This window comes from Cibotium barometz, chromosome 12 (genome assembly GCF_041138505.1).
Source record: "Cibotium barometz isolate CiBa-2024 chromosome 12, ASM4113850v1, whole genome shotgun sequence".
Taxonomy (NCBI): Eukaryota; Viridiplantae; Streptophyta; class Polypodiopsida; order Cyatheales; family Cibotiaceae; genus Cibotium; species Cibotium barometz.
Genome location: NC_141057.1, coordinates 59,258,035 through 59,283,862, shown reverse-complemented (window position 1 = coordinate 59,283,862; position 25,828 = coordinate 59,258,035). Strand labels below are relative to the sequence as shown.

General features: G+C 48.0%; 2 protein-coding genes across 2 annotated transcripts in view; one reads left to right on the top strand and one right to left on the bottom strand.

Moving 5' to 3' along the window:
• LOC147633633 (uncharacterized) overlaps window positions 1-25,828 on the bottom strand; it is a 114,974-nt gene that overhangs the window by 5,493 nt on the left and 83,653 nt on the right. The window lies entirely within an intron of this gene.
• LOC147633634 (uncharacterized) lies at window positions 4,374-7,021 on the top strand. Its single transcript, XM_086806820.1, has 3 exons — window positions 4,374-5,788; window positions 5,884-6,199; window positions 6,330-7,021. Exons 1-3 carry the CDS (start codon window positions 4,374-4,376, stop codon window positions 6,753-6,755), a joined length of 2,157 nt encoding a protein of 718 aa, XP_086662946.1. The 3' UTR covers window positions 6,756-7,021.

Genomic DNA, 25,828 nt, shown 5'->3' with positions numbered 1-25,828 from the left:
TGCTTTACCCTTTATCCTTGGCTGTAAATGCCTTGTATCCACCACGCTTGCTAGATAGGTTTGCTCTTCCTCCAAGAGTAAACCCACCAGCTCTTCAAAAGTGACTTGATCACCACCTCCTCTCATAGAGAGGTTGAGAGAGGTGTGAAAGCCCAAGTAGGAAGGTGTTAAAGAATGAAGAGTGTTGTTGACCAGCTGTCTGTCTGGGATAACCTCATCAATGTTGAGCAATTGTTCCTGCAAATCTTTCACTTTGGTGAGATGATCTAACATGGAGTCATCCTCATCCATAGAAAGAAGATCCAATTGCCTCTTCAAGTAGGCAACTCTTGTCTCCTTGCGTATCTAATACATTGCTTCCAATGTGTCCCATGCAAGCTTCAATGTCTTGCAAGACCGAATGTGTGGAATAATAGACCTTTTCACTGAAAGGGCTATCAAGGACATGGCCTGTGCATCCCTGGAGTCCCATCTCTTCTGCTCTTGTGTGGGAGCAGGTTCTACCTCAGGAGCTCTTTGAGCACCTTTCCTTTGAGGCGTTGTTGACTGTATGATAAGTGGGCGTGTGTTGTCACCACACACGATACCCCAAAGCCCTTTGGCTACCAGCAAATTACGGATCATGAAACTCCAGAGGGAGTAGTTTGATCCATCCAACTTGTCCTCCTGCGTGAGCACACCAAATACATCTGTAGCATTTTGAGCCATGTCAACAGAATACACCTACAAGCAAACCAAGCACCAATGTGCATGGCCAGGCAACCAAATGTCTTGTGCAAATTTTTGCCTGCAACCTCAAGCAAGTATAAACTTGCACCAAATTGTCCAATTACACACATTGTGTATACATATGTAACAAATCACTGCTCTAATCCCCGATTACATGCCCCAAACTGAAAAGCCCCAATTGTTATGCACTACAATTGCGTCTCCCCTCTCTCTCTCTCTCACCCTATAAACCCCCTTTTCACATATATACAACAAGAGGTGCTATATGAGGCATCGAACTAAACAGAAATTGAGTCTCAATTTACGGATCCATCAGTCTAGCCTAACCCCATCCAGTCCTTTCAATGTGCAATCAATTGCCCAATTTTCATAAAAGCCCCAAATCTTTGCAACTGAAAGAGGCTCAATTGATTGATTTTGGCCTTAATTTGAAAAACCTCCAAATTCCAGGCAAGGCAATATGTTCAATTTTGTCAATTTTGCATCAAATTGAGGAATCCCTCAAATTCCATAGGGCATCTAATAGAAATCCCCAAATGCTTGCACCTGCAAGTGTCTGAATTTGAATTGTAAAATCAAAAGATTTTTAGTTTTATTTGTTTTTACCTGCGAGTGACCTGGAGTGCTGCACGTGACCTTGAGGTGGTATACTGCTGGTGGGAGCAAAGGGGAAGAGGGGCGACCATGTACAGAAGTCGCGTCAGGTCGGTCTGCTGCAGGCTGCAGCAGTCGGCACACCAAAGCACATGCGGGTTGCTACAGGAGGCAGCGATAGTTACAGTGCGGGCACAACGGCCATGAGTGTAGGCGAGGTAGTGGGCGACGGCAAAGCGCGGGCATGTGATGGAGACGGCACACGGTAGCGAGGGCGACTGGGAGCCGGCGTCAACGGGCTACAAACGAAGAGTATGGAAAAATGCCAAATTCCGTTCGATGCCACGTAAGGCATAAGTGTGGTGGATCTCCGCCCGCCTGCACCCACTATGGAACGAGCACCACCTAGTGGCTAGGCGGCGGCGGTGCACTGAGCAGTAGCACCGCCCGAATTGGAGGCGGAAAGGAGCGGCGGAGGGCTGCAGGGGAGGCGGAGCAGCGGAACAGAATTGCGGACGGAACCGTTTCAGGCGACGGACGGATGGGACTGTGGTAGGCGGACACTGGCGACGGAACTGCAAGAATTACCGGGAGCAGGAACCAACTCTGATACCACTGGTTGGGGGACTCACACACAGGTAGGGTTCCTGCATATTAGGGTTAGATGCAGGAAGAAGAAGCTCACACACGAGAGAGAGGGAGAGAGAGAGAGCTAGACACAAAATGTGTGCTGATCACAAATGCAAGTCAACCCTTGCATGTGAGTCACATCCATATAATATAGAAGTACAAAAGTTATATGGATAGAGTGTCCTTTCACACTTGATATCCAGGGGAAAAAACCACATGGGAAAAAGTGCCCTTGGTTAAGCCATGTTCACACGTAGCACTACTATAAGTGAGCATATGCCTACACCCTGGACGAGCACAATGACCAATTCTCAAGGTTGGGGAGACTCGACTGGGCCTCCTCAACATCTACGCTCTGAAAGGAGCAGCAAATCGCATTGCCTATTGGATTCAGGTACACCAAAGTCTACCCCCCATAGACGCATGGCACATGGGAGGAAACTTCAACATGCTTGAGGACCCGGAGGACCACAGGGGTGGCAGCTCAGACCTCCTGGGAGGAGCTTGCTTTCCACATCAGAGGCTAGGACACCTGGCAACTCCCCAACTTTGGTTGGATGACTCTCACAACCTCCCCTTCTCTCACTTTGACCGCTGGCTGAACGGCCCTACCTTGTCCTGCCTAAACCGATTCTATGTAGATGAGGGGGGCTGCGAGAGAGGAGGCATTGTGGGCATCCTCCCCACAGCACCACTCTTTCGCCCAGGTGATTCTTCAGTTAGCTCACCCTTGACACCAGGATTGCCTAGCAATCAACATGGATCCCAAACCTCCTTCTAAAAGACTCCAATATTGTCAAGCAGATCGAGGAGTTATGGTCCACCTACCCCCCCCCCCCCCCCCCCCCAAAAAGGTGCTGCAACGACCCTGGACCGCGACCTCCAAGAGGTTAGGCATTCCCTCCAAACAGCAGCCCAGAAGCAGCTCATTGCTCTTACACGTGAGAGAGAGGCCTCTGCCAAGGCCTTGCCTCTCTTCAGCACCTTCAGAAATTGACCCCAGATAGCGACCTTAGGTTGGAGCCCAAGCTTGAGATAGCCCATGCCAAACTAGCATCCTTGGAGGAGCAAAGCATGGACATACCATGCCCGTGCCTCCTTTTGGTCTCACGCGAGGGAACAGAATCTCTCAGGGTTTCTTTGCCACCACTGGAGCTGTTAGGACCACATACTTAGAAAACACTCAAAGGGTTCAAAATAATCCGCATCAAATCTGGAGCGATGACCGCGATAGATTATGCCTAGCAACTCATCTCCCAACCATAGACCCCCTTCTGGAACCATGCCCGAGCCTGAAACCAGATTACCGTGAGTAAGCCAAGCCTCGACAGCACACCTTGGCATCTCCCATACCACCAGACTGCCTGCCTGTGTGCAGCTACTCTGGCCTTGAGGTCCTACACGCCTTGGAGCCCTCCCTCTCCGTGTGGATACCTCATAATCCTCATAAGTGAGCCCAAACTCACTTATATAGTAATAATCCAGCGATTATTATTGGCTAACTGCTTTTATTACAAGCTTTTAGCCATTATAAGCCTCTACTTATCTTTTTATTGACTCTTGACCAATCCCAATCCCAACCTCAACCTTGCTAGCCCTTTGACCTTGGGCAGGTCCTATAAGTCCCCGTGCCCATCTAAGCCCTAACCCATATCTTGGGTTAACACATCCCCTTAGTCCCGGGTCATTCTAACCCCTAGTTGACACTAGTTAGGGATGTAACATTATCTCCCCCTTCTTTTAGATTAACGTCTTCGTGAATCCAAGTAGGAGAAAAATAAAAAAACAACGGCAACGTCCCCCTCCCTTGCGATCAGCATTGCTAGCGAAGACAATGCACAGAAGGGGGAGGAGGCGCAGGCAATGCTGATCATGAGCTTTTTTTTTTGGGGGGCATAGTTGCAAAAAAACGCGTTTCAAACTTTAGGATACTCGTTTGAAACGTGCAAACGTTTCAAACGTTTGAAACGCGTTTTTTTGCTGGGCCAGTTTTTTTTTATGATAGAAAACGTACGATGCAGTATCTCCTGGCATTTCAGTTTTGAAAGTGACGCTTGAAAGAGACGTTTCCAGCCTTTGAAGTCTTCCAGGTTTGCTTGCACCCCTACCTACGCACCAGTCCTTCTCCCCCGGCCCCTACGCACCGTAGGTAACAGGTTTGTACTAACCCTAAATCCTGATTTTTTCTGATTTTGGACCAAATTTCAGATTTGAAATTTGGGCATTTTTTGCCAGGTTGCCTACATTGGTGCATGCACACCTTGCCTACGCACCAAGCCTACTCCTCCGGCCCCTACGCACCCTGCTTCTCAGGTTTTTAATAACCCTAAATGCTGATTTTTTCTGATTTTGGACCAAATTTCAGATTTGAAATTTGGGCATTTCTTGCCAGGTTGCCCAAATTTCTTCATTCATTCATCATGCCTCGGGCTAAGGATGCCATGTGGAACCACGTAACTCCTGTGAGCAGATATGGGGGTTCAGGCACAGAAAGGTGGAAATGCAATTTTTGTGCCAAAGTGTCAGGTGGGTCTATTATTAGGGTAAAGGCCCATTTTACAGGAGTAAGAGGGGAAGGCATTGGCCCTTGCAGTCAAGTACCAAGAGAGGTTGTAGCGTCTCTTCAGCAATGGAAGAGAGAACATGAAGCAGCAAAGGGAATTCAGCCTATTGATGATGATGTACAGGATACAGATTCTGTAGGTGATGTGTCCAAAAGAGCTAGGACAGAGGATGATTTGCAGAGTCAAGCAGGTGGGTCTAGCTCCATTCCTGTAGCCCACAGATCTTCATTGCCCACCGTGCCTTCTCTAAAGAGGGCAGGCATTAAAGCAGGCATACAAAAGCAAGCTGTCAAGGAGGCCACACGTGAATTGACAAAGTTGTTTATACAATGCGCTTTGTCATTTCACGTCGTGCGTACTCCTCGTTGGAAGAAGGCCATTAAAGCTATCAGCCGCATTGGGTATGAGTGGGAGGGTCCATCTTATGAGTCCCTTCGCAAAACCCACTTAAGGAAGGAGAAGAAGGCAGTGGAGCTTGAGATGGAGCCTTTGAAGGCAACCTGGCAGAAATATGGATGCACATTGCTTTGTGATGGCTGGACAGACATGAGAAAGAGAAATGTATATAACATTTTGGTGTCCTGTTGTAAGGGCACAATGTTTTTGCGTGCCATTGATGCCTCGGTTCCAGGTACAGTTGTTACTGGAGCATTCATATGGAGACATTTGCGTGAGGCAGTGCTAGAGATTGGCCCAGAGAACATAGTGCAGGTAGTTACAGATAATGGGTCAAATTGTGTATCTATGGGCAGGATGTTAGAGGATGAGTTTCCAAAGATAGTGTGGACTCCATGTGCATCACACAGCTTGGACCTCTTGATAGAGGATGTGGCCAAAATTGGGTGGATTGCCGACCTCTTTAGTACTTCTCGGAGCATGGTGAAGTTTGTCACCAAGAGGCCAAAGGTTTTAGCTATGTTTCGTGCACACAGTGATTTGGAGTTGTTGAAGCCCTCAAACACCAGGTTTGCTTACATGCTCATTGTGGTTGAGAGGCTTGTGCGGGTCCGTACAGGTTTACTCCGCACTGTTGTCTCTCAGGAGTGGATGGCATGGGATGATAGAGAGCATCCCAAGGCAGTAGCATTTGTGCGCGCGGTAATGCGAGACACTTGGTGGGCTGAGGCCCTTGCACTTGTCACGGCCACTCAGCCTATATATAGTGTGCTTCGCATTACGGACATGGAGGGCAGCACCCTTGGACTCTTATATGAGTTCATGGACCGCATTGGAGAGGCCCTAGATCGATGCACTATACTATCAGCTGAGAGGTATGTATCATTGTATGTCATTGTTGTTCTTTTAGTTGCCAGTGGCCACATTATACATTGATATTAATTCCATGCTTCCAAGTGTCGTTGAACAGGATCCAGGACATCAGGGAGGTGTGGAACCGTAGATGGGATTGGTTTCATAGGCCAATCCATGCGGTTGCCCATATACTACACCCACTATGGCGGAATGAGGAGCAGTTCAACAATGAGGAGCTAGAAGAGGGATGGCAGTCTTACATCCAGACCTGGACTGGAGGTGATGTTCAGCTCCTCAGGAAGTTAGAGGATGAGCTCCTAGTATTTCGGAATGGGAGTCATGCCTTTGGGAGAGCCACTGCAGTTTTGAGAGAGACTCAGCTTCAGCCAGTCTCTTGGTGGGAGAAATATGGCATCGGTACTCCAGTTCTGGTAAGTGCCCACTGACAAGTTACAACTTACATGTAATAAGTTTGCACTTTGAAGTAACAACTTAGTACTTACAACTTATATAAGTTGTTTCTTCTTATTATTTATAAAGTTTTCTGTTATCTTTTGACAGAAACGCCTTGCATTACGAGTCCTCTCACAGGATTGCAGCTCTGGTCCATGTGAGAGAAACTGGAGCACATGGGCCCTCTTCCATACAAAGAAGAGGAACAAATTGTCCACTGCTCAATTAGAACGGTTGGTGTATTGTCATTGCAACCTCCGTTTAATTGAGCAGCAAGGCAATCCCATTGAGCCGCGCCAAGTGAATGTCGACAAGATCGACATAGAGAAAGTGAAGGACGTACCAGAGATCCCTGCTGAGGAGCGCGACATCTATGCCATGCTATATGAGGAGATGATGGCACCAGCTACTATGACACGATCACGGGCACCGACATCAGCAGATCATGCATCTACGAGTGCTGAGGCTGAGGCTGAGGCTTCATCTTCTTACGACACAGACTCACATTCCTCAGAGGAGGATGATGCTGAGTAGTTACTAGTTACTACTAGTGACTCTTGACTCTTGACACTTGAGTCTAGAGTTGAGAGTCCAGACTCCAGACATTGGAGACCATTTGTTTTTTCAGAGTTTTTGTATTTGGTCTTTCGGTACAGACATCTGTATTTCAGATTTCAGATTTATCATTTGACACTATTCACTAGTGCTTAGTATGTTGCTTAGTATGTTGTAAGTTGTAACTTGTAACTTCAAACTGGTTATGCTATTAATAATTATATGGGTTTTTGCCATCTATGATCTAATTCCTGATTCCTGAAGACTGCCATGTATCATGTATGATGTATCATGATTCATGTTACATGTATGATCATTGTATGATGTAAATTGTAATCATGTATGATGTATTAAGAATCAGGATTCAGTATGAAATTTGAATCATGGATTCATCATTCATGATGTATCATGATTCATGTATATGAAAGTTGAATGTAGATTTTAGCATTAAACTGTACCAAACATAAATTTATGGACACCCCCCTAAAAAAAACCTGGAAAAAACACCTGAAAAAAAATTTGAAAAAAACTTTTAAAAAACTTTTGGAAATTTGTTTGAAACGTTTTTGAAACGTTTCAAACACGTTTCAAAAACGCGTTTCAAAAAACGTGTGGCAACTATGTTGGGGGGGGAGGGGGGGGGGGGGGGGGGGGGGGGCTTGTGCCCCCTCCCCGGTTGCCTAGCCCCTTCTGCTCTCCCCCGCCCCCGCTGTCCGCCAGCAGCACCCCCCCCCCCCCCCGGCCTCCTTTGCTTTCCTCCCCCGTAGCCTCACCGCTTACCCCGTCTTCTTCACCCCTTCTGTCTTCATCTGGCAATGCCTCGATCCTTGGGATTTCTTCATTCGGCAAGTCTTGTCCTCTTCTGGTCTTCACCTTCAAGAGGACTCCATGACAGCCGCTCCATCATCCCCAACCGAGGATGCCGTAACTTGCTTATCTTTCTCTGAAGCGGACCTTCAGCTCCTTGCTACAACCATTGCATCCTTAGAGGCCTCCACTCTGGTATGCAAGATTCTCGATAGCTGTCCTGTGCATGGACAACTCAAAGATCTTCTTCGGGCTAGCCTCCTTGGTGGGCTTGCAAAGATCGCAAACATTCATCCCTTGGGACGTGGCTACTACAAGGCTGAGTTTGACTCAGCAGCGGCGTTAGATTGAGTCATGCAGCTCAGCCCCGTTGCACTGCATACAACCCAGGCCGTGGCAGCACAGCTTCGACCCCGCATCCGACCCACTGGCTAGCGTTTTAGGCTTTCCTATGACAGTCTGCTTCCCAGGCCTTAGGAAGGAATACCTTCCTCTTCTCCCCGTGATTGGTGGAGCCAATGGAAGAGTGATGGAACCCCCCCACACTGCCGCTTCATTCTCGCATGGGCGGTTGGGATTCCATCCCTTCGCATCTGTATTGCCACGCCGGAGATAGTGCCTGATGTCATATCCATTCCTTGTCTTCGGGGAGACCCCATCATTCAGCGAATGGAGTACTCGGGCCTTCCCGGCTTGTGTTTCATTTGCAAGCAAATGGAACACCTTGCCAAAGCTTGCCCTCACACCAATCCAGAAGACACCCCCCCCCCCGCCCCGCGGCGCCAGTCCCCATCCAGATCTTCACCAAGGGGTAGAGAGAGAGGCAAGCTCTCAAGCAGCTAAGCACCAGGACCCGACCACAGACGACTATGCTGCCAGAGAGTGGCAAACTGTTGGCCCGCGCCAGAGCCGTCAGCCGACTACCAAAGCTGAGCGCCGCCACCGCCCGTGCGCACGCCAAGCTAGCAGAGTACAAGAGGATTCGGTTCTGTCACAGAACCGTTTCGAGCATTTATCGCAGCACCCACCTGTCGGCGATGGCCCCCTCCAATCACTGCAAGGGTCCCTCCGGCCCCTTCACTATGGCGATCGTTGCCCCGCCGAGACTCTTCTTATGGCTCTCACTTTCCAATGAGGCCAATTGGCCCCACTGAATCCCCGACGAACCCCTCCCTCTCCGATGGATCACTCCCATCCGCTCCCATCTCCCTCTTCTCCGCCTCCCCATCCCCCACCCCCCTCTGCCTCCTCCAACTCTTCCCGCAACAGCCCCGCCCTCTTCCTCTGAGCCCACTCTCCCCCCTCCTCCGCCTCTCTAGAACACTCCTGCCGCCCCCTTGCAGCACCCGACCCAGAGCAGAGGCAGCCAGCGAGCTCTGTCTGTTGCTTGATTCATCAATGCTCGGAGCTGGTAGAGATGACCATTACCGCTTCCCCAGTGAGGGCTCTCCCCCCAGAGTCCCCAGGTGGGCCCCCCACAGATTTTGGGGCTGCCTATGGATTACAGTTTCTTCCGATGTCTTCCGGTGGAAAGAAATGATATTTTTGAGGAGGCAGTGGCTCCCATGCAGATCTGTGTGGTGTTTCATCATTCTAGACGACCTACGCCACAGAGTGGCACTATGATCTTCTCCTTTCCCTTGAGTGCAGCCCCCGTGACGAATTGGGATTCGGAGTCGGTGGCTGCTGCCATCCAGGGGCAGCCAATAGAGCTCTCACACTGTCATGGCCCTGTGAAAATGGAGCAGGACAAGTGTGGGCATGGTGGTTGCAGAGTCAGAATATTTAATGATTCACATGGGGGGTGCCCGGACAGTGTTTAAGATGTGTGGACATCCCTAGGTGTGAAGGGGGGAACTAGAAACATTAAGTTTTAATGTTTGTTGGAGTTTGCCCCTAGGCCTTAGTGGCCCTAGGAACTTATTAAGTTGGGGCCCTAGGGATTAAATTGGGGAGGAGTTTTCTCTCTCTTCTCTCTCTCTCTTCCCTTTTTGGGAATCGTGTAGTAAAAGGGGAGCTTTCCTCATGCGCTTGAGAACTATCGTGGAAAAGCTGAAGAGAAAGGAGAAGGCGACTGATTTGCTGTGGCTGTAGCTGTTTTTCTGAGCAGAACCAGCCGTACAGCACTGTACGGCCAGAACTGGACACTCTCTCTCTCTCTCTTTCTCCTCTGTTGCTGGCGGCGCACAGGACAGCTGCTGGAAACTCTGCGCAGGAGACCTGTACAGGCTGTACAGACTGTTTTCCAGCCCATACCCTACTGTACGACTGCCGTACAGTGTACGGGCAGTCAGATACAGCACGTACAAGTGCAGGCGGCGCTTTTCTGGGTGCTGGACAGACCTGTGTATGCTGATTCAGGCTGGTACAGAAGTGGACAGCAGGCTGTTTATGCTAGTACAACGCCTGGCACGTATCCCGAGGCGGTACAGACGGGTACTGTGCTGATTTTCAGATCTGTACTTTCAAGGACAGCATAGGAGTGAGCATCAGGAGGAGGATACAGGCAAGAGCAAGCACACGTGTGAAGCAGGATTGTGGATTCAAGTGCCTGCAGGCACAGATTAGTGCTGTTGCTTCCTCCAGTGCTGTTTCACGAGCTGAACTTGGTAAGCTTTGTCCCTGTTCATCCATCTCTCTTTCTATTGCTTGATGTCTGCTGCAGGTATGTGTTATCTAGCTCCTTGTGAGAGGAGGAGTATGGCAGATTGACAAGGGATTAAGACAGAGATTGAACAGCACATGTATGTTTGAGCTGAGAAGTTGTATCATGCTCTTGAGTTATGCCAGATGTATGCCCATGGCTGGCCTGCTTTGTGAACTTGGCTGATCAGAGGGAGGCACAGTGTGTTGCTTGAGGACACAGATCTGTGTGCATAGATCCTCTGTGCTGAGAAGGATTTGTGGGCAGTCAGATTGGACTTACAGGTGTGAACTCTTGGCTGGTCTTTGTGTTGTACTCAGCCATACATATTATTTTAATTGAATAAAGAAATACCGCAAGGGGCGCCAAGCTTTGGGGCCAACAGGTGTCGCTGTGTTTTCAGATTTGGGCACTCTAGCCCCAATCTGTGTTTGGTATCTCATCTAGACTACAAGTGGACGGGTGATTGCTCCTACCGCACTCTGGTTTCTATCAGAGGCCGGTTTCAAGGTTCCGTTGCCGGGACCAATCATCAACTTTCTGAAGGGGGTGAGCTCGTGGTTGCTTTGGAGAAAGCCATCGCTGAAAATTCAGCAATCATGTCTGATACAGAGGAAGAGTACTTCTATCAAGAAGAAGAAGAGCAAGAGACTTCTCCTGAAAGAGACGTATCTGAGGATATTTTTGCAGGAGAACAGGCTGCAGATGTTGAGCCTTATGAGGATGTAACACAGCCAGAAGATGTGCATGGTAAAGAGGATGATGATGCTCGGTTCAAAGATCGCTTGGCTAGTGTTATGGATACTTTTATGCAGCTCACACAGAGTGAGAGATTTGCTGAATTTTTGAGATCTCGCTCAGAGCCCCGCACAGAGCCCCAGAAAAAGAAGAAGAAGGTTCGTTCGAAGAATCTTTCTCAAGGTCATAGTGGTACCACTCCACAGGATCCATCTCCTGCACAGTTTCCGAACATGCAGCATGCTTTTGGTGCTAACCCACAGAGTTCCTTCTATGGACAGCCACCTATTCCTCAGCAGAACATGCATCCAGGGTACTTTGGTGGTGGCTCGGTGTTTCAATCCATGACTGGGGGTTATCCTCAGGGAGGCATGGGTATGTATGGGCCTTTTGGAGCCAATTTTCAGCCTGGCATGCAAGGGAATATGTATGGTGGTATGCAGTCCGGTATGCAAGGAAATGTGTTTGGAAGCATGCAACCTGGGATGCAAGGCAATATGTTTGGTGGCATGCAGCCAGGTATGCATAGTGGAATGTATGGAAACATGGCTGGGATGTATGGTATGCCTGGTGTTGGAATGGGAAATGTTGACCCAATGATGGGTATGAATGTTGGGGGCAGCAATCTTACGAAACCACTTCCATATGATAATCTAACGCCTATGGGCAAGGCGAAGGATTACAAGGAAGGGGGAGCTGCAGTGAAGTTTGACACTTTCAGTGGGGCCAAGGATAAATTGAAGGCACTTACCTTTTTACAGCAGTTTGATGCTGCTTTTTCTGGTGGGAATTACACAGAGTCCTCAAAGGTGAGGAAAGCTGCCACTTTTCTCAAGGGCAATGCTTTGCAGTGGTGGTCTACTCTTCTTTTGCAGGGCATAGCACCCACTACATGGGTCCAATTCAAACAGGTTTTCTCTTCCGTATGGCTCACATCTACATTCGAGGTGGATGTTATGACAGCATGGCACAAGCTGGATGCTTCAAAGTGTGATAGTTTGGAGGATTATAACAAGAAGTTTTGGGAAGCTCTACTCCCAGTGACTTCTTATCGTGCCGTGCCATTATCTGAGCAGGTTGAGAAGTATTGTTGTGGGCTGCCCAAGGAGGTACGAGATTACTGTATAAAGACAAGAGTAACGAACATGTCACAGATGATTGAAAATGCTATGACAGCTAATGCGTTACTCACAGGTGGTTCATCTGGGTTTAAAGGCAGTAAGAAATTGGGCAAGAAAGCTGAAAAATTTGGGCATGCTTCTCGTGATGCTAAAGGGTCTTCAGAGACAAAGTATAAGAAGTTGCCAATGCCCAAAAGGACTTCTGAGGAAAGACAGGCTTTGAGAGATGCTCAAAAGTGTTTTTACTGTACTGAAGAGGGGCATATGTCATTCAATTGTCCCAAGAGAACGTCCAGGAAGGACCCTGACAATAAAGGAGAGCCCAAGCCAAAGAAACAAAAGCCTTCTGCAGGCTTAGTTCCTGATCTTGTGGGTGAGCAGCTAAGTGGTGAAGCTACAGAGTTGTGCAGGGCATGGGGCAAAGTGAGAGATCAGAATGCTTTGATCTTCTTTGACACAGGTGCTAGAGCCAACTTCATTTCACCAGATTTGGCTGGCCGATTGGGGATTCGCGCAGAGGAGATGGGGCCGTTACATGAGGCAAATATGGCTTGTCCAGGGTATGCAGAACCCGTTACTCCTATCATTGGGAAGCTTCGGCTTCATTTGCAGGGTTATGTGGACAGCGAGGAGTTCTTCATCATGCCTTTGGATGGCTGTGATGTTTTGTTGGGGATGCCATGGTGCCACAGGGTACATGCGGTGGTGGATACTTACAATAGGAAAATTACTCTGACTCATAGAGGGAAAGAGCATGTATTGGATGTAAAACTCAAAGGGGAATCTGTTCCTATTGTATCCGCTTCGGCGATTTCATCAGTAATGAAAAAGCATCTTTCCGCGTACTTGATTTATGTAAAGGATGCACAGGATGATGAGTCTAAGTCTAATTTGTCAATGTTAGATAAGGACAGGGCTGATTTCTTAAGTGGGTTTCAAGACTGTTTTTCCGAGTCATTGCCAGGAGAATTACCTCCTGAGAGGCCAGAAGATCATGCCATAGATCTGATTCCTGGTAGTACTCCACCGAATAGACCGCCGTATCGTGTTAGTGCAGCCCAACAGGAAGAGATTATGAGTCAGGTGCAGGAGCTTTTGAATAAAGGGTTGATACAGCCTAGCTCATCACCCTTTTGCTCACCTGTGCTCTTAGTGCAGAAGAAGGATGGTTCTTGGCGCATGTGTATTGATTACAGGGCGCTGAATAAGAATACCATCAAGAATCGCTTCCCCATACCGAGGATCGATGACATCTTGGACCGCTTACAGGGCTCCACAGTTTTTAGTCGTATTGACTTGAAAAGCGGGTATCATCAGATACGCATTAGACCCGAGGATGTGCATAAGACAGCATTCCGAACCATGTTTGGGTTGTATGAGTTCTTGGTTATGCCCTTTGGTTTAACGAATGCGCCTGCCACATTTAACAGAATGATGGACAGGATTTTCAGGCCTCATAGAGAGTTTGTGGGCACATTCTTTGATGATATGATTGTGCATTCACAAAATGAGGAAGAGCATAGAAGGCATTTGGCCATTGTGTTTGCAGAACTCAGAAACCATAGGTTGGTGGTTAATGGCAAGAAGAGTGAGTTCTTTTTGCACGAGATACATTTCTTGGGGCATATTGTGTCTGGTCATGGAGTCCGTATGGATCCAGCAAAGGTGGAAGCAATACTTAATTGGCCAGCTTTGAGGACCGTGCATGATGTACGCAGCTTTCTAGGATTGTGTTCCTATTACAGGCGTTACATACGGCACTTTGCTGAAATTGCTTCGCCTCTTCATGATTTGACGAAGAAAGCAACTCCGTTTAGATGGGCTGATCGGGAAATTACAGCATTCAAAAAGCTCAAAGAAAAGCTTACTTCGGACCCAGTATTGGTGTTACCGGACCTCCGAAAGGCTTTTGTTGTCCAGTGTGATGCATGTGGAAGTAGCATTGGTGCAGTTCTCATGCAAGAGGGACATGTGATAGCCTATGAGAGTAGAGTTTTGCAAGATGCCGAGAAGCATTTGCAGGTGTATGAGAAAGAGATGTTGGCTGTAATTCACGCTCTTTCTACATGGAAACACTACTTGCTTGGGGCTGATTTTACTGTACAGACAGATCATCAGACCTTGCGTTATTTCCTCACGCAGACTAAGCTTTCAGAGAAGCATATGCGTTGGGCAAACTTTTTGTCAATGTTTCACTTCCAGATTGTGCATGTGGAAGGCAAAAAGAATGTAGTGGCAGATGCTTTGTCACGCAAGCCACAGGTCTCTGCAGTTTCACTTGCTTATCATCATGAGCTTGATGAAATGAAAGAGCAGTATGCCCATGATGAGGATTTTGAAAGGTTGTATGATCAGATGTCTGAGGGTCAGCGGCATGAGCATTACACTCTCAGAGATGGGTTTTTATTGATGCATGGCAGACTGTGTGTTACCAGGCCATTGCGACTCAAGGTTATGATTGAAAGTCATGCTCCACCGTATGCAGGTCATAGAGGTATTGATGCCACGGTCAAAGCAGTGGAGACTTTCTTTTATTGGCCAACCTTGAGAAGAGATGTTGATGCCTTTGTGAGGCAATGCATCGTATGTCAGAAGGTAAAGTTTGACCGTCAGAAGACACCAGGGTTATTACAGCCTTTACCTATTCCGGATAGACCTTGGGAGAGCATTGCCATGGATTTTGTATTTGATCTTCCACGGACACAAACGGGAAATGATGGCATCTGGACTATTATATGCAGGTTCAGTAAGCAGGCTCATTTCATTCCCGTGCGGAAGACAATTAAAGTGGATCATATGGTGAAGTTGTTCATGGCGAACATCTTCAAGTATCATGGCTTGCCTACGTCTATCATTAGTGACCGTGATCCACGGATGACGAGTTTGTTTTGGAGAGGGTTGTTTGACAACATGGGTACAACTCTCAAGTTTTCATCGTCATTTCATCCACAGACAGATGGTCAGTCAGAAGAGGCTAACTCTACAGTGTTGGATCTTCTCAAGTGTTATGTGTCAGAGCACAAGCAACAATGGGAAAAGTATCTTCCTTTGGTGGAGTTTGCATATAACAACACTGTACATAGCTCGACAGGCAAGGCGCCTTTTGAGATTGTAGAAGGAGGGAAGAAGGTACCACCCATTTTGCATACAAAGGATAAGATCTTTGAGGCTGATCAGTATGTGGAGAGCTTGGATGAAGCTTATCGGAGAGTTAAGTTGGCCCTCCAGAAAACTCAGCAGAAGCAAAAGAAAGCCGCAGACCGTCACAGACGTGATTTACAGTTTGCATTGGGTGATTGGGTTCTTTTGCGCTTTGAAAAGGCTAGACTCAAGAAGATGAAGGGTAAAGAGCGCTTATTCCCTAAGTTGAGCATGCGATATTATGGGCCTTTTCAGGTTTTGGAAAAGATTGGTGAGGTAACCTATCGTTTGAAGTTACCAGATCACTGGAGGATTCACAATGCTTTTCACGTGAGTCTTCTTAGACCTTTCCGTGGGGATGTGCCTGAGGATGTATCAGATGAGGCTCAGCCGGAAGTTGAGGAACTTGATGAGGTTCTGATTCCAGAGCAGATACTGGCACATAAAGAAAGGAAGGTACGAGGTAAAGTTTCCCGTCGCTATCTTGTGAAGTTCAAGAACTATTCACCGATGGATGCGAAGTGGATGGAGGAAGGTGACTTAACAGATTCACCTCAGGTTTTGTAGCTTTATCTCGATGCCTTTGAGTTAGAGCCGACTCTTATTGTGGCTCATTCAGGTTCAGCAGAGCATGGGTCTGGAGCATTACCTGATGCTCAAGAGGGGGGTAGCACCTCCACTCCCTTGGTACAGACAGGCTCAGATGACATCTAGAGGTCGCTTGGTGCAGATTTTATCTCATCCGAAGGTACTGAGGCTGACAGTACATCTGTTTATGGGACTTCTATGATATATGTGTACTAGTCACATGGAGATTTTTGTGGATATGTATGGTTCACAGTGGTATACAACTTGGACTATTACTATGCCATTGGTTTGCAGTGAATGTTGATACATGTGTATGGCTCAGAGAGATTGGGACGCTGATCTTGCCATATTGTATATTTCACTTTGGATATTTTGATGCATCACCAGAATGCAATCGAGGACGCTTGCCATCTTTCAAGAGGGGGGTATGTCATGGCCCTGTGAAAATGGAGCAGGACAAGTGTGGGCATGGTGGTTGCAGAGTCAGAATATTTAATGATTCACATGGGGGGTGCCCGGACAGTGTTTAAGATGTGTGGACATCCCTAGGTGTGAAGGGGGGAACTAGAAACATTAAGTTTTAATGTTTGTTGGAGTTTGCCCCTAGGCCTTAGTGGCCCTAGGAACTTATTAAGTTGGGGCCCTAGGGATTAAATTGGGGAGGAGTTTTCTCTCTCTTCTCTCTCTCTCTTCCCTTTTTGGGAATCGTGTAGTAAAAGGGGAGCTTTCCTCATGCGCTTGAGAACTATCGTGGAAAAGCTGAAGAGAAAGGAGAAGGCGACTGATTTGCTGTGGCTGTAGCTGTTTTTCTGAGCAGAACCAGCCGTACAGCACTGTACGGCCAGAACTGGACACTCTCTCTCTCTCTCTTTCTCCTCTGTTGCTGGCGGCGCACAGGACAGCTGCTGGAAACTCTGCGCAGGAGACCTGTACAGGCTGTACAGACTGTTTTCCAGCCCATACCCTACTGTACGACTGCCGTACAGTGTACGGGCAGTCAGATACAGCACGTACAAGTGCAGGCGGCGCTTTTCTGGGTGCTGGACAGACCTGTGTATGCTGATTCAGGCTGGTACAGAAGTGGACAGCAGGCTGTTTATGCTAGTACAACGCCTGGCACGTATCCCGAGGCGGTACAGACGGGTACTGTGCTGATTTTCAGATCTGTACTTTCAAGGACAGCATAGGAGTGAGCATCAGGAGGAGGATACAGGCAAGAGCAAGCACACGTGTGAAGCAGGATTGTGGATTCAAGTGCCTGCAGGCACAGATTAGTGCTGTTGCTTCCTCCAGTGCTGTTTCACGAGCTGAACTTGGTAAGCTTTGTCCCTGTTCATCCATCTCTCTTTCTATTGCTTGATGTCTGCTGCAGGTATGTGTTATCTAGCTCCTTGTGAGAGGAGGAGTATGGCAGATTGACAAGGGATTAAGACAGAGATTGAACAGCACATGTATGTTTGAGCTGAGAAGTTGTATCATGCTCTTGAGTTATGCCAGATGTATGCCCATGGCTGGCCTGCTTTGTGAACTTGGCTGATCAGAGGGAGGCACAGTGTGTTGCTTGAGGACACAGATCTGTGTGCATAGATCCTCTGTGCTGAGAAGGATTTGTGGGCAGTCAGATTGGACTTACAGGTGTGAACTCTTGGCTGGTCTTTGTGTTGTACTCAGCCATACATATTATTTTAATTGAATAAAGAAATACCGCAAGGGGCGCCAAGCTTTGGGGCCAACAGGTGTCGCTGTGTTTTCAGATTTGGGCACTCTAGCCCCAATCTGTGTTTGGTATCTCATCTAGACTACAAGTGGACGGGTGATTGCTCCTACCGCACTCTGGTTTCTATCAGAGGCCGGTTTCACACACCATCTTCATGATCTACGCATCATCGACGTGCTCACCCACCTCTAGCCCTTGGCTAGGATGGAGCTGGGAGGCTCAGGCCATAGAGACTAGGACAGGGAGGTGGTGTCCTCCAGCCTGGAGATGCTGCTTTTTCTGTTCCATATCTCAGTTGCAGTACCCCTCCCCCCGTCTTAGAGATACCTCCATTGTGATCGATGGATGCAGAGTACGCCTACTCTCGCGCTTGGATAGAGTGGCGATATATGGAAGACAGGATCCGTGCCCACTTAGCACGCCTTCGGCCCAGGACTAATTGTGATTATTCCCCATCAAAACCCACGCCTAAGAAGACTCTTCGAGTAGAGGGCAGTTCCGCTAGTTCCGCCTCCGACAGAGAATGATATGCAAATAGGGCGAGGCATCCTCAAAGGAGAGTTTCATAGAGCTACACTTGGGGGACCCATCGACATTCTTTTCATCCTATAGCACCATCTTCCCGAGGGCCCTACCCGCCGCTGCAGGAAGATTTCACCACGCAGGAGTCACACTTTTTGGTCTTTATATTTCGGCCCCTAGAGGACGCAGGGAGGAGTTTGTATTTCTATTAGTCTCCCTATTTCGGCCCCTCGGGGACACAGGGAGGAGTTTGTATTTCTGTCAATGAGCAGATCTTGCCGACAGTGACACACTCAAGTGTCATAGTCTCTGGGCGAGCGCAGTGGGTTACCATTAAGATTGGAGAGGACTACGTGGGCTTCCTCAATGTTTATGCCCCGAACTATGATGTCCCCCCCTCCCCTCGGGAGTCCTATCCAGCCCACCATGGGGCTTTGGTGGGTTGCTTGGGGACCCCGAGGAATGTGCCTCTATGTGGGGTCCCCAAGCAACCCACCAAGCAACCATGGTGGGTTGGATAGGACTCCCGAGGGGGGGGGGGGGGGGGGACATCACACTGACTAAAAAAAAGGGGAAATATGATCGGACGTTGTCGTGCCATGGCACGTCTATGGTGTGAAACCATGCATGTGAGGCCATTAAATACAAATTCAGATGCATCCTTGGGGTCCCCAAGCAACCCACCAAAGCCCCATGGTGGGCTGGATAGGAACACAAACACCGCAGCAAGGAGAGCCATCTTCCGGAGCACAGTCCGTCAGGCCCTTCCTCAAGCCAACTTTTGGTGCATGGGTGGAGACTTTAACATGATCAAGTCAGCAGAGGACAGACTCGGAGGAGGCACGGCTACAGTCTCAAGTGCAGAGTACTCTGCATGGGAGGAGTTGATCCTCGCACTCGGGGGACAAGACCCTTGGCATCTACTAGTGTTTGGGCGCAACCCCAGGAGCCTATGCTTCTCGTGGTCCAATAGGAGGAGCACCGGCCCCAACCTCTCTCGACTTGACAGGTTCTATGTGGACGAATGGGTTTGCGGTGATGTGGCATGATCGACATCTTGGCGGGCACCACTTTTTCTGATCACGCTCCGTTTATTCTATCCTTAGAGGACCCCTGGAGGCAAGACAGGCATGCAAGCACTAGGATTTCAGACAACCTCATACAGGACCCTGAGATCTACAGCAAGATAGAGCAGATATGGGCGGGAGTGGATTTTATCTCTACTGCCTGCACCTTGGATGTGGACCTTGGTGAGATCACGAGATTTTTACAGGCGAAGAGAAGGTATTCACAAGTTGTGTGGCCAGGATGGAGATATTGTTTCTGACCCCCCCCCCCACCCCATGCGAGAGCCATCGCCACTTATTTTTTCCAATCCCTCCTCATGCGTGCTCCATTATCTTCACATGTGCTGGACGAGCAAGAGAGGGTCTGGCGGCACCAAGAGAGGTGGTTACCCCGGTTCTACTGGAGACCCATCACCCTTCTTGGGACCGCCTACAAGATCTTAGGCAAGGCCATCAGCCAGAGACTTCAGCCTTTCCTCCTTGACTTGATCCATGACACTCAGACGACAGGTTTTGTTCAAGATCGGAGCATTTTGGACAACATCTTCACCGTTTGGGAGGCGACAGCTTTGGCCAAGATGAGCAACAAGACCTCATAGAGCTCCTCCTAAACTTTAAGAAAGCTTATGATAGGCATCGTTGCTAGGCGTTTCATGAAACGTGTTTCATAAATGTTTCTTTCAAATCCTAGATGTGTCAAAAACGTTTCATACAAAAAAGAGGAGGGGGGGGGGGGGATGTGTTACAGGTCCCAAAATTGATATATAAGTTTATAATATGTAAAAAAATATGTTGCCTTCCCTACAAAACAATATTAAACATGCATCATTTACACATTAAAACATGTTCACGAGTTAACACTAAAGAATCTAGATAAAAAAACACTTAAATTGTACAGTTCCCAGGTGGACACAAATGAAACGTGTTTCATTCGTATGAAACGTTTCGTTTCATTCAAACTGAATGAAACGCGTTTCATTGCAACTATGACATTGATAGGGTTGATTGGAGCTTTCTAGAGGGCACAATGCGCCAGATGGGGTTCCCAGTGGAGTGGATCCGTGGTGTTTTAGGACTTTACTCAGCCTCTCAAAGTCAAGTTCTCATTCAGGGAGCCCGAGGCGACAAATTCCCCCTTTCTCGCTCGGCCCAACAAGGTTGTCCATTGGCATCTTACCTTTTCCTATTCATCGCTGAGGCATGAGCAACTTCCTCTCTGCTCAAGAAATGGGCCTCCCCCTCTGTACTCAGGTGGAGCTGTTGGACTCAGAGTTTGCAAATGACACAGCAGCATACCTATTTGGAGATGTGGGGAATCTCTAGAGATTTGCTAAGGTGACGAGATCTTTTGTCGCGCATCAAAAGTGCAGATCAACTGGCCCAAGTCGTGTGGTTTCAAGGTAGGCTTTGCACCCACCCCGACTTGGCCCTGAGGCTTTCCAGTGGATCCCGAGGGGCACTCCAATCAGCTATCTAAGATGCCAGGTGGGCATCGATATCTCTCCATAGCAGCAACTCGCCCCTCTTTTTCTGAGCATTCAGAAGAAGCTTTTATACTCGAGCTCTACAAGACTCTCCTTGGCTAGTCGAGTGGTGGTGGCGAACCAGGATCCTAGGTAGAGCCAGACTCAGCCTCGACATGGCTATTCCCCAGGAGTGGCTGACCCCTATCTCAGACCTGACCCCCCATAGTGGCTAGGCATGTTTACTAGGCATGATATTATCTTGGCAATCCATGGCACAGATGAGGGTTGTGGTTTGCTCACTTTTTCTATTGGTCCCCATGGTAGATTAGAGAGATCAGAGCCCCCTTCGAAGGATTTCACTAGCTGCAACTTATAGAGGGTAAGGGTGATCGGATTTTAGGCACATGAGTGGCACATAGACCCCCCACCAGCCAAGGTGGCCAAGGAGAGACTCTGGCAGTTATGGATTTGGGAGACCCGGCCCCTCGCGCACCTCCAGTGGGACCCGGAGGAGTGGACTTCGTGTGATGCTGGGAGCAGACTCTGGATATCCCCTTTTTCGCATACACAACACCGCCAAGGCACAAGATTCAAATGCCAGAGGTTGATGGCACCCCGACAGCTGCAGTACATTTGCAATTACAGAGCCTCTCAGAAGAGGCTCTGGGACAGTTTTCGACCTCAAAGATCACCCTCTTTCTTTCGTTGATGGCACATAAGAGCTTTGCGGTTGGCACGTGGTTGGCCATTAGTGGTCAACGAGCAGCTTGTTTGAGGTGCGACCACCCTCGGGAGTCTTAGCGACACAATCTTTAGGATTACCCGAAGACTCAACAGGTTTGCCAGTGGATTCTCCGCATTTTTACGATGAACAAGACCTCAACCCGTATCATTTCATGGGGCACTGTCACTTGGGCCACAAAGGCTCAGGTTGTCATGGCTTATGAGGAGGAAGGTGGGGGGCTATCCCTTTAGGTCTCTCACCTTCACACTTTTGCAGTACCAATCCCAGTCCCAATCCCATCTACTAATCATTGGAGTCCGGGCTTGTGCCAGAGATGAGAGATTTGCAATAGCATTGCAGCCTGGCACATATGGAAAGCTAGATGCAGTGAAGCCATCGAGGGTGCCCACACTCCGCCTACGGAGTCCAAGAGCATTTGGCTCGACATCATTTATACCCTCCACGGTCAGTTAGAAAAGTTGCAAGGTGCCTCTAACCGAATGCATCTAACCGAATGCAGAAGTGGCGGGAAGCTTTTTTGAGGCTCTGGCAACCTGGCCCTTTTCTCACAAATAGATGTGGTGATCCCACTTGGCATTAGATACCACCTGTGTGGTTATTCCTGTCACCAGCGTGGACATTTCCCAGTATGAAAGGAGTCTGGTGGACTCCAGGATGTCTAAATATTTGGCAAGTACAAGCTTTGGGAATGGGGGATTATCCTAGAATACAAAGGACCACACTCCTAAAATTTAGGAGAGTTGCTATTTTTGGCCCGACTCCGATGGAAATTCTGTTCGTGTCATCACATCTGGAATTGAGCAGATGCCAAGAGTTGGCAAAGTGCTTATGACAGAATGTCTACTGGTTGGGATATTTTTAGAGGTAAAGATTATGGAAGGACCCATCTTTTAGATTGGGACATGTGGCAAGAAAGTGGACCAAAGTGAGACAAGTGGCCTCACACTTGTCACTTCAGCTATTGTGTGGCTCTCCACTTGTCATTGTAGCCTTCTCTTGTCATTTTAGCTCATGGGAGGCCCAAATCTATAAATTGGAGCCCTCTCTCTTCATTAATGGAGGCTCTCTTGCTGCACACTAGCCTCTACCACCGTTACAAGCTGCCCTAATGATGGCTACTCTCTTTCTCTCTCTCTTGAAGGCTGCCCATGAAGAATATTGGCTGTTGGGGACTGTTATCGCGAAGAAATACTGAAGGCATAATCATTTATTATGATTTCTAGCCATTGTACTTGTTGTACCAGCCCTTGTACCGACTGTACCAGCCTTTGTACTTGCTGTACCTGTTGTACCAGCCCCGTACCGGCTGTACCAACCCCTGTACCTACTATACCAACCACTGTACAGGCTGTACCAGCCATTGTACCTGTTGTACCGGCTGAATGGAGAGTTGTACTTGTTGTACCAGCTGTATTGCATGAAGACCCGTGGTTTTTGGGGAAGAATCAGTACCCACACGTAGGTATATGAATTATATTGTTGGCTCGGCATTTCTTCAGCATATGTTCCGGCTTGGTAGCCTCGTGTTGGGCTGTGTTATGGCATTTGTATATGGATAATCCGGCATCTCCCGTGGGGAGAGTGTTGGGGTAAAGGCATTATGCCCACCCTTATAGTGTGTACTAGCCCATGTGTTTATAGTACATAGTACACTTAGTACTTTTAATGTACTAAGTGCACTTTGTGTACTAGTGCAATATACATGTGTGATAGGGGAGTCACACTCATACGCTGCCTGTCATGGCAGCTTCTGACACCTGCAACACCCAAGCCAGTCGTATGCTTCAGCTTGTAATGGGAGCCTACAAATACAGCATATAGAGCCGTCAATTTTGCTGCCCTGCACTGGAGGTGTGTGAAGCGAAGGCTACAGAGATGAAACCAGTGGCACTTGCTGCTAGCTCTGATACCAGTTGAATGGGAGTATGGAATTAGGGTTAGAGATTCATGTGGGAGACATACACTTGAGAGTGTTTGGTTGCGTTGCTATGCTGCGCTGCCTGTCATGGAAGCTTCTGACACTTGCAACACCCAAGCCAGTCGTATGCTTCAGCTTGTAATGGGAGCCTACAAATACAGCATATAGAGCCGTCAATTTTGCTGCCCTGCACTGGAGGTGTGTGAAGCGAAGGCTACAGAGATGAAACCAGTGGCACTTGCTGCTAGCTCTGATACCAGTTGAATGGGAGTATGGAATTAGGGTTAGAGATTCATGTGGGAGACATACACAGAGAGAACAAGGGAGAGAGAGAGAGAGAGAGAGAGTTGTGGGGATTAGTCAACTCATGGGAATATGAGTGTGTGACTCCCCTATCACACATGTATATTGCACTAGTACACATAGTGCACTTAGTACTTTTAGACATACATAGAGAGAACAAGGGAGAGAGAGAGAGAGAGAGTTGTGGGGATTAGTCAACTCATGGGAATATGAGTGTGTGACTCCCCTATCACACATGTATATTGCCCTAGTACACATAGTGCACTTAGTACTTTTTAGGAATATGAGTGTGTGACTCCCCTATCACACATGTATATTGCACTAGTACACACAGTGCACTTAGTACTTTAAAAAGTACTAAGTGCACTGTGTGTACTAGTGCAATATACATGTGTGATAGGGGAGTCACACACTCATATTCCCATGAGTTGACTAATACCCACAACTCTCTCTCTCTCTCTCTCCCTTGTTCTCTCTGTGTATGTCTCCCACACAAACAGGGCAGCAACTTACGCAGGCTGCAACTGAAGCAGGTCGATTAAGTTGACGTGGCAGAGCTACGCGTAGCACACCACAGGCGTTGAACTAGTCGCAGGCAGCCAGCAGCTCGACTCTCCAGCAGCTGCTTTGCTGCGTGTGTTGAACTAGTCGCAGGCAGCCAGAAGCTTGCGAGAGAATGGAGGTGGACCCCGTTGGGTAGCGTGTAGCGCTCCACGGCGAAGGCTACTAGGCCAACACGGCTAGCTACCTGCGCTAGGCGTCAATACAACAGGCGAGCGACTGGTGGCGTTGGTTGACTACGTGTCAGCGCTGAGCAGCCAGGCGCACTTCACAGCAGCTCCCAGACGCTCCGTACAGTCAGCAGCAGCATCAGACGTGCCCCCCCCTTTTCTCCTGCAACAACTGAAATTCAGCCTGCAAGTCTCAAAAAAAAAAATCAAAAAATTACAAGGTATCTTGCTTCAATTTTTTTTGGGGATTTGCAATTGAGCAGGTACAATCATCAATTGAGCAGATACAGGTGCCGAATTACTCAATTTTTTGAGCAAAATTGGCAAAATTGGGTGACATTGGTCACAATCAGGATTAATTTGCAGGAAATTGGATGTCGAAATTTGGGGCTTTTGATGTATTCGTGCAATTAAGCATTCATACATGCTGTACGATGTGAGAAATCGCACATACGGGCAAAATTGCAGCAAATTGCAGTGCAAATCAAGGGGCTTTTGTGCCGATTGGGTTGATTTGCATGCAGGCACTCACATTTGATGCTTTGGGCAATGTGTTGATGCCTGACAAGCACTCAATGTGCCTGTAAATCAAGGGGGTTTCATGTATTTGATGTATATGTGGCCAGGGGGAAGCATCGCAAAGACTCTGGATGCCTTCATGTGCGTCAATGTACCATGTATGATCAGCAATTGATCTCAAATCAAGGGGCTTTTCAAGATTTTATGCTTGTTGAGCTCGGCAAAGCAGCAGGCAAGACATTTATGTCTTGAATCCTCAGAAATCAGCTTGCAGTCAAGGGGCTTTTGCCCAATTTCTGTTCGGGACTGTTGTATGCAGTGTTCGAGATTGTAAAAGTCTGATTTTCACTCATTTGGACAGCCAAGAGAGCATTTATTGCTACTGTACCTGCTGGTACAGATTTGGCACAGCTTTGTGCAAGTTTTGGCATGGCTGTACACTGATTTGAGTGAGGAAAAGGTTCAATTTCAGCTGCTGTACTTGCCGGTACAGGTTTGGTACATCATTGGTGAGCACTTAGTACTGCTGTACAGTACTTTGGAAGGGCAACAGAGCACATTTAAGGTGCTGTCCTAAATCTGCAGCAACCAGATTTTGGTGATTTCATCACATAAAGTGGGAGATAAAGTTTGGGAGAACAACTGTGAGCACTTTGTGTGCTTTTGGTGCAGTGTTTGCACATTTTGCAGGGAGTCAAGCATTGACAGGTTGCATATTGCTATGGCAACCACAGGTGAGAGCTCTTCATTGCTTCACATCAAGAAGCTTGAAGGCTCACATAACTATGATATTTGGCAAACCCAGTGCTATAATGTGTTGCTCCAGAAGAAGCAGCACAAGCCTATCAAAGAAAGGGGTGTAATGCCCGCTTCTCTTACTGCTGAAGAGTGGGAAGATATGGATGAGCTAGCAAGATCTACTATCATGTTGTCTGTGTCAGACTCTTTACTTTTCAGCATTCGTGAAGAGAAGACAGCTTGGGGAATGTGGCAGAGATTGCAGGACTTGTATGCCCAGCAAAGTG

What these genes read in the sequence shown, in the direction of transcription:
- LOC147633634 (XM_086806820.1), top strand. Translation starts at nt 4,374, where the DNA reads ATGCCTCGGGCTAAGGATGCCATGTGGAACCACGTAACTCCTGTGAGC. An exon ending in ACTATACTATCAGCTGAGAG is followed by an intron (nt 5,789 to 5,883) that starts GTATGTATCATT and finishes GTCGTTGAACAG; the next exon opens with GATCCAGGACATCAGGGAGG. An exon ending in GCATCGGTACTCCAGTTCTG is followed by an intron (nt 6,200 to 6,329) that starts GTAAGTGCCCAC and finishes ATCTTTTGACAG; the next exon opens with AAACGCCTTGCATTACGAGT.